This window comes from Neophocaena asiaeorientalis, unplaced genomic scaffold (assembly GCF_003031525.2).
Source record: "Neophocaena asiaeorientalis asiaeorientalis breed wild unplaced genomic scaffold, Neophocaena_asiaeorientalis_V1.1 scaffold70, whole genome shotgun sequence".
Classification (NCBI taxonomy): Eukaryota; Metazoa; Chordata; class Mammalia; order Artiodactyla; family Phocoenidae; genus Neophocaena; species Neophocaena asiaeorientalis.
Genome location: NW_020175410.1, coordinates 13805702 through 13814915, shown reverse-complemented (window position 1 = coordinate 13814915; position 9214 = coordinate 13805702). Strand labels below are relative to the sequence as shown.

General features: G+C 45.1%; 1 protein-coding gene across 1 annotated transcript in view; it reads left to right on the top strand.

Moving 5' to 3' along the window:
- Nucleotides 1-8924: 8924 nt before the first annotated feature.
- GATAD1 (GATA zinc finger domain containing 1) overlaps nt 8925-9214 on the top strand; it is a 10872-nt gene continuing 10582 nt past the window's right edge. The window contains exon 1 of the mRNA XM_024767024.1: nt 8925-9213. Within this exon, the coding sequence (XP_024622792.1) occupies nt 9127-9213 (87 nt within the window). The 5' untranslated portion in view covers nt 8925-9126. The remainder of the gene's footprint in view (nt 9214) is intronic.

The following is a 9214-nucleotide window of genomic DNA, read 5'->3' as shown; positions in this document are numbered from 1 at the left end:
TGGTTCAGTACTTCCCAAGTCAGTGTTCAACACATATTTGTTGAATGAATGATGAACAAATACTTTTTTTTTTTTTTTTTTTTTTTTGCAGTACGTGGACCTCTCACTATTGTGGCCTCTCCCATTGCGGAGCACAGGCTCCGGACGCGCAGGCTCAGTGGCCATGGCTCACGGGCGCAGCCGCTCCGCGGCATGTGGGATCTTCCCAGACCGGGGCACGAACCCGCGTCCCATGCACCGGCAGGCAGACTCTCAACCACTGCACCACCAGGGAAGCCCACAAATACATTTAATATGAGGCCTACAGAGTAAAATAACTTGCATCCTATTATGAAATTAATGTTTATGAATTCATTCTGCAAGGAGTTAATAAACTCCCTCTTGTGTGGAGCTGCCCTTGTCACCTTTGCCCTCAAAGAGCTTACATTCTGGGAGAGAAGATAATCAAATAAGCAATAATATAAAAGGCAATATAAGCAGGGCCAGAAGCAATGGAGGATGTTATGAGAGCAAAAAAGTCTGGGAGAAGATGCAGGGAGTAGAAAAGGTTGTCCAAACCTTCCAGAGAAAGTGAGGTTTAAGCCAAGGCTGGAAGATGAAGAGGAGTTAGTCAGGTGAAGAGGTAGGGAAAGGTTTTCTCAGGCAGAGGAATCAGCCTGGACCAGGACTGGAGAAAGCAGAGAGGGCAGGCTCCAGAAACTGAAAGAAGTTCATGTGGCTGGAGTAGGGAGTTCAAAGGGGAAAGCAGAGTGAGTTTAGACAGGAGAGTAGTGGGGGCCAGTCACTGCAGGGCTGGCAAGCCAAGTTCATCCCCAAGCCATGACTGAATAGTGGTCCCCCAAAGATGTCCACATCCTCATCCCTGAACCTGTGAACGTGTTACTCCGTATGGCAAAAGCAACATTGCCGATGTGATGAAGTTAGGGACTCTGAGGTGGGAATATGATCCTGGACCAACTGGATGGGCCCAGTCGAATCACAAGGGTCCTTATGACCATACTTATAAGAGGCAGGAGGATCAGCATCAGAGAAGATGTGACAAGAGAAACATAGGTCAGAGTGATACAGTGGCTGTTTTTAAAGATGGAGGAAGGGGCCATGAGCCAAGAAATGCGGGAGGCCTGTAGAAGTCGGAAAAGGTAAGGAAATGGGGCTTCCCTGGTGGCGCAGTGGTTGAGAGTCCGCCTGCCGATGCAGGGGACACGGGTTTGTGCCCCGGTCCGGGAAGATCCCATATGCCGCGGAGCGGCTGGGCCCGTGAGGCATGGCGGCTGAGCCTGCATGTCCGGAGCCTGTGCTCTGCAACGGGAGAGGCCACAGCAGTGAGAGGCCCGCGTACTCCGCCCAAAAAAAAAAAAAAAAAGGTAAGGAAATGTATTCTCCCCTAGAGCTTCCAGAAAGGAATACAGCCCTGCTGACACCTTGATTTTAGCCCACTGAAACTGATTTCGGACTTCTGACTTCCAGAACTGTAAGATAATAAATTTATGTTAAGGTGTTACATTTGTAGTAATTTTTTACAGCAGCAATGAATAATTAATACAATGGGGAATCACTGAAGATCTTCCAGCAGGAGGCCATGGGGATCTGACTAGAAAGATTACACGAGGCACAGTGTGGAAAATGGGCCAGAGTAAGCAAAAGTGGAAGCAAAGAGACCAGAAATCCAGGTAAGAGATTATGATGAGCTTTGCCCCAGTGCTTTGCTGCAGAACATAGTTCTCAGAAAACCAGTACCAAGCAGACCAAAAATGGCAAAGAAAAAGGACCCCGTTAACCTCTTGGGGACATGAAGACTCAGGGAAGCCCCTGCTACTAACCTCCTGTCCCACAAAGAGAGCCATGGTGGAGTCTGAGGAGATTGCTGAGATGGCAAGGGCTTGGACAAACTGAGGACCAGCTGGGAATGGCATCTGAAGAAGGTCTGAACAAGATACCACACACTTGGGGATGCAGACCCTGTTTTATAAAATTGCCCCTTACTCCTCAAATTAATCTCTAAATTTTACAAAACTTATGGAGTTTTTAATTTAGCACTTGAAAACGTAACTCATCAGAAAGAGCAAATGTGTGAGAATAATCAAGACAAAAATTGAAAGAGAAGGATTATGGGAAGAGGGAGAATAGTGATATACCTAATCAGAGACCAAAATATAATTAAGCTAAATAATTAAAAGTGTGGTGCAGGCAGGGCAACAGATAAACGGATCAACGGGATGGAAGAGATTCAAGAAATAGACTCATATATGTAATAAGAGATTAATATTTGGTAAAGGTGGCATTTCTATTGTCTCATGGTGTTGGAACAATTAGCTATGCTTGGAAAAGAAAGTTTAATAGTTATTTCACATCTTTTACAAAAATGACTTGCAGATGAATTAAAGATATTATCATACATATTAATAGCCATAGAAGAAAATATCAATGAACATTTGTGTAAGCCTTTGCAAGAATGATACCATGTAACAAATTCTTGCCAGATTTGGGGTACAGGAATACTTTAAACATCATCATTAAAAGATAGCAATAAATCTGAAATGCAAAATTCTGAAAATAAAATTTGCAAAATTTCTTATAATGTAAAAAGAACTTTTTTAACAAGGAAAAGATGAGCAACTCAATAGAAAGATGAGAAAGGAGCATAAATAGGCAATTCATAAAGAAAATTTAAATTTTCTTTATGAATCAACTTAGGAGACCACATCTCATAAATAACCAAGGAAAAGAAAAACAATCATGAAATGTCTGTTTTTGTTGTTTGTTTTGCATAAAAGACTGGCAAAAACTAAAAAGAATTCTCAGAGTTGCAAGGGTATGGAGAAATGGATAAGCCAGGACCACATTATGACTTGTAGGGGCCTTACACACATTTGCCCTTATGGGTCCCATCTCCATAATAAAATATGAAAAATCACATTTTATGGCTTCATTAGTATAAAAACTATAATCCAGGCTGGATTCACTGTATATTATATATTCATTATTATTATATTCGGTTTTTTCTTCTGATTTTAAAAGAAATTAAGAAGTTTTCATGACCCCTAAAACTATTCTGGGCCCTAGGCAATGTGCCTTCTGTGTCCAGTGGCTAAGTCAGCCCTGAGATAACTTCACGGGAGGCGGCAGGTGTGTAAACTTTTTTGGGTGAGTAATCTGGCAACATCAATCATTAGACCCAACAGTTACATTTTAAGGAATTTATCCCATAAAACTACTCACACAAATAGGCAACAATACACGTGTAAGGAAGTTCATTACATCATTCATTGTTTGTAAATGCAAAAAATTTAAAACAGGCTAAATATCCAATATCAGAGGAATGGGTTATCTCTATCACAGCTGAATTGAAGGATATGCTGAATTGTATGAATTTTTATAATGAGCATTTATTATTTATATTAAAAGTATATTTACATTTTGAAGAGTAAAATAATGATTTCTTTTTTTGATAAAATCTGGAACTCCTCTGAGGAAAGCCGTCTTCACACACAGCTCAGAAGGATTAAAAGATGCTCAAGCAACCAAGTTGGTTTCTTCCCCAGCCGTCCTGCAAATCGGAAGGGGGAGAGGCAACAAGATTTTAGAGTGCTCAAAACCAAAACCAAAGAAACAAAAATCAAAGACAGCTGAGTTTTCCTTATAAAACTAGAGTTGGCGGATGCCTGAATCACAAAATGTGGCTTTCACCTGGTCCTCAAAAAGCTTTCCCAGCTCCTAAGCCAGCAGTCGTCTGAAGGGCAGGTAGGCACAGGCAAGGGTACTGAGAAGCAAAGTTCTAAGAGACAGTTAGGGGAGTGGCAGTTGGAGGACAGGGTGGGCCAGGGACCCCACTGCCTAGGAGAGGGGCTCTAAGTCAAGTCCCTCGGCTGAGCCTCATAATGGTCAGTCACAGCCAATGCACATGGTTCTCAGTCTCAGGGGGGCCTATGCCAGCATCCCCTAACTGACTCCATGTCAGGGAGTGTCCCGAAGCCTTAGCAGAAAGTCTTCCAGAGGACATGGTGTCCTCCTCACCATGTCATCACCTTCTCTCAAGCAGAAGGAAGACGCTTATGAAACTCCACCAGGGATCCTGCACAATTATTTCAAATAAGACTCGTTTATGATAAAGTTGGCTTTTTTTAAATAATTTTTTTAAATTTATTTATTTTTGGCTGCATTGGGTATTTCTTGCTGCACACGGGTTTTTTCTAGTTGCAGTGAGCGGGGGTACTCTTCGCTGCGGTGCGCAGGCTTCTCATTGTGGCAGCTTCTCTTATTGCGGAGCATGGGATCTAGGCGCGGCGCGCGGGCTTCCGTAGTTGTGGCTCACGTGCTCTAGAGCGCAGGCTCAGTAGTTGTGGCGCATGGGCTTAGTTGCTCTGCAGCATGTGGGATCTTCCCGGACCAGGGCTCGAACCCGTGTCCCCTGCACTGGCAGACATTCTTAACCACTGTGCCACCAGGAGCACCCCGGCATTGGTTTTTCTGGTGGATGATGATGTCGTTGGTGACCGCCATGATACAGGGAGATGCCTACTTGGGCTGCAGGCCAGTGAGGAGCCGCGGAGAGCTGATTCGGGCTGCTTGGTGAGAGAAGTCAGACGACAAGGAGGAGAATGGGAGCAGGCACTTGTCCTGAGTGGAGGCTGTTCATTCAGCTGACAACGGGCTGACTGATATATTAACCCACACATTAGACTGCTAATTAGCGCCTGCTTACCAAGTGCAAGGTGTGGGGAGGTAGAAGAAACGCAAAGAGGAAAAAGGCAAACTTCCTTTCCTCAACATGCTCCTAGTTCGGTGAAGGAGACACGGGTAGAAAGCTGTACCCTAAGGTGGAAGGAGGGAATAGCCACCGCAAGGAACAGCTACTTAATTGGGGGGAGGGGAGAAAGGACATGTGAGTCCTGGAATGAGGCTTCCTGGAGGAAGTGATGCCTGAGCTGATTCTGGCAAGATGGGTACGCCGGGTGTGACGCGTTGAGAGGAAGCACATTGCCGGCAAAGAGAACACCTGAGCCAAGGCACGGGCATGGGAACCATGGGGCACACACGCAAAATAGAAAGTAGTTCCGTTGGGTTACACACAGAAGGTAAGAGTGCAGTGAGAGACGGTGCTGTCATGACGCCCCTCCTGAGGATAAAAGACGAAAAGGCAAGAATACCTGCCCTGACTCTTTCTCCCTTCTTGCAGTTCCATAGGTCTCACTCATTCTCTCTGTGTCCAGTCCACAAGCTCTCTTTCTCTAGTTTGTCAGTGCTAAGAGCCCACTTGAGTTAATTGCATTTTTTCCAAGATTACAGCTGAGGGAGAGGGGTATAACTAATGACTTAACCAGCCTGGTCAAAAGAAAGCCTCCTCTTGTCTTATCAGTCTCAGAGTTAACATTAAATCAGGCACTGACCAGATGAAAAAGTTGTTTACAACCTCATATGTACTAACTCGCTGACTCCTCGCCTCAACCTTAGGGGGTATGCTCTCTCATTATCCTCATTTGACAGGAGAAGACTCAGTGACTGTGTGCCCCTGATATATACAGGACAAGAGCGTGAGTGGGCAAGGAACCCTACGCTGCCCATACGCACCAAGACACAAAATGTGGTGAATATCATCTCTTAGAAACTGGCCCTGGGGTACATTTTATGCATCTGCCTTTTTTTTCTTTTCCAAAGAGTTTTAATTACTGAACTATTACCAACACCGAAATTATGCAAATTAGACTGCATGCTGACAGTGATAGTCCCCTGGGGAACTCAGCTTTCTTTCTTTCCCTTAGTGTGAATGTTAAGACCTTGAGAGGTATTTATTTCTATATTCACAGCTTACACACACACACACACACACACACACACACACACACACACATACACATACACACAGACATACCCCACCAGCAGAATTTTCTTGCACAACCCCATAGGCACCAAGTGATCTCTATGTGCTCCAATCGAACCCTTCCTCTGGGTTCAAGCTAGGTATCTCTCTCTCCTTATATCAATCTGAGATCTCTCCCTTGGCACCTCAGGGAGCCCTGGCCAGGCCAATTGTGGCTCCTGCTCTTCCTGAGGCACCCAGGAAGGAGCAGTGTATTGGGTCAGAGCCTTCATTGGCAGTGCCTTCCTGAATCCTTTTCTCCTACCCATTTCTCTCACCTCCCAACAGCCCCCCTTCCCCTGCCCCAGTCACCATCTCTGCCACATAGTCCTATTTATCCTTACAGCATACTGCTCTATTCTATTAACACTCTACTACATCTGCCCAGGAGTTTTGTGATACTATAGCTTTGCTGCTTGTAGGAGGAGCCCCGTGTATTGACTGAGAACTATGTGCCAAGCATGATAATTGATCAAATCTTCATGCAGCACTGAGGTGGGCAATTGTCGATTTACAGACAAGGGAATGAGCTGCAGAGAGGAGGTCTGCTTGCCAGTCCTTGAACTAGGTACTGTCCACTGTGCCCCAGGACCTCTGGCTAGGAGAGGATATTTAGGATCAAGAAACTGCCTATTTCCTTATTTTCCATTTGATACTTTCTCCTCTTTTTATTGCTTTTTTAAAATAGAAGTAACATGTAATGTGGTAAAAAATATTTCAAATGATAAAAAAGGGTGCAAAAAGAAAAGTGAAAGCCTCTCTCCCTCACCACTTCTGTTAGCATCAATTGTCAACAGTTTCTTTGTCTAAATAACTAAAAAAAGTACACACCACACTCACATAGATTTTTAATTTACACACAGTGATCATGTTCTATACACTGTTCTATAAATTGCTTTTTTCACTCCTAATTATGTCTGAGATCTTTTCATATCAGCAAGTAGAAGAGCTTCGAATGGTTTCCTGTCTCACTCAGAGTAAAATCCAAAGTCCCTGACATAACCTTGCTGCAAAAGCCTAACAAAGATATTACAAGAAAGGAAAATTATAAGCCTATCTCACTCGTGAACATAGATACAAAAATCTTAAAATATTAATAAAGCAAATCCAGCAATATGTGAAAAGAATAGTATATGATGACCAAGTTGGATTCATTCCAGGAGTGGCAGTATTAATATAACATTCAGAAATCTATCTGTGTAGGCCACACATTAATAGATAAAGAAGAAAAAGCATTATGATTGTCTCATACAGAAAACTATTTGATAAAATTCTACACATTCATGATGAAAATAGGAATAGAAGGGACCTTCCTTACCCTGACAAAGGGAATCTACAATGTTAGAAATCAGTATAGTGGTTATCTCTGGATAAAGAGCAAGTGAGGGGCTTTTGTGGTAGTAATGTTCTGTTTCTTGATTTGGTTGCCTGAGTGTGGTGACTTCGTGATAATCAACCTGTACACAGATGCACTGGATACTTTACAGTATGTGTATTATACTTAATTCTAAAAGGTTGTAAATTTTTTTTTAAAAACCAGGAAAAAAATGTAGTTCTTCCTGATGATCTCAGAAGGGTAGAGGGTGTGACCAGGAGCTATGGGAGCTAGCAACGACAGGAGAGATGGAGGTGTTGGGATGAGGAGAAATGGAGAAAAGAGTGTGTTGAGTGGTTACACATATGGATATGGACCAGATCCAGGATGGTGTCCTTTGGTGAAGAGGAAGCTGGTGATCCAAGGGCCTAAGTCTTCAGTGAATGAGAGGCAGTAATTTGGAGATGAAGTGCAAAGACAGGTGCACTAGAGGGAGAGATATATTAGGGAACATGGAATTTAGTACCTAGACACCCCTCACAGAGTGCATTGTTCTACAATAAGGAGATAACACTGTGTACCTACTCTCCTCAACCACTTTCACAATTGGTCTTAAACCCCATAATGGTCTGGAAAGCAGTTAATATTTTGTTTTACAATTGGAGAACCCCAGACTCAGAGCCAGGATGACCGAGCCACAACTCAGGACACAGAGCTGCTTCAAAGGCCTGTCCAGATGTGCTTCCAAGACCTGTGGCCATGTGGGCATCTGGGCCAAATCACGGTCCCTCTGTTGATCATCAGTTAACAGTAAAATAGGGATAATATCTTGTTCCATGACTGGCATAAGCACTAAATGTGGTTTCACGACATCATAAGGCGTTCAGTACGGTTTTCTTCTTCCTCTTCCCCCAACACTCTACCAACATATTCATCATGGTCTGTCCAAAAACATCAAGTCTAGAAAACCCAGGATCATGAAGACAGGTATGCAACCACTGCTCCACTAAGTGAGGCTGAGGGGTGACTCGTTTCTCTGGCGAGCCCTGTACTGACCAGTGACATTAACAGAGGCTGGATTCTCATGATGCCCTTGTCCTGGGCCAGCTGGCCTTAAGTACAGTCCACAGAGGTCCCAAGACCCTTTCTGGCGGTTCTCGAGGCCAAACCTGTTCCCCAACAATACCAAACCAGCACTCTGTCCCTGGCGTACTGTTCAGAGGATACGAACACTGTCATTCAAGGGCCAATGAATGTATGCGTGGCATCTTTGGCTTGAAAATGTTTCAACTCCTAATATACAAATGTCCATGGATATAACCCTTATAAGCAAACGTATTTGGGGGTCTAAATTATAACTTTAAAGAGTGTAAAGGGGTCCTAAGTAGGAGTGCCAGATTTAACAAATAAAAATACAGGATGCCCAGTTATATTTGAATTCAGATAAACAACGAATATTGCATGGGATACACTCATATTAAAAAGTTATTCGCTGCTTATCTGAATTTTAGATATACTTGAGCCTGCAGTATTTTAGTAGTCAATCATAGGCCTAAGACCGGAAATTCCGCGAACCGTGCTCTGTCCCAGGAGTCCCGGGCGGGGCACTTCCGGTCAGGCGGGCCGGCCTGGGCGCGGGCCACGCGCATCGCCGGAAACCTCCCCAGGCCAAGGCTCCGCTTTCCTCCCAGGCCAGGCCCCGCCCCGGCCCCGCCTCCCGGCGCCGGGGCAGCTGGGGGCCGGTGCGGGAGGTGGAGCGGGTGGAGCGGGCGGAACGAGCTTCCTGCCTCCAGGGGGCAGCGGCCGCGGCCTGGTTCCAGGGTGGACAGCTCGGCGCCGCGCCCAGCCGCTCTTTCTGTCTTTGGGAGTGACGGGCCGGCCAGCGGGCCGCCGAAAGCCGGCGGTCGCCATTCCCGTGTCGCTGCGCCCGCGGGGGCCGCCCGAGCCGGCCACGATGCCACTGGGCCTGAAGCCCACCTGCAGCGTCTGCAAGACCACATCGTCCTCCATGTGGAAGAAGGGCCCGCAGGGGGAGATCCTCT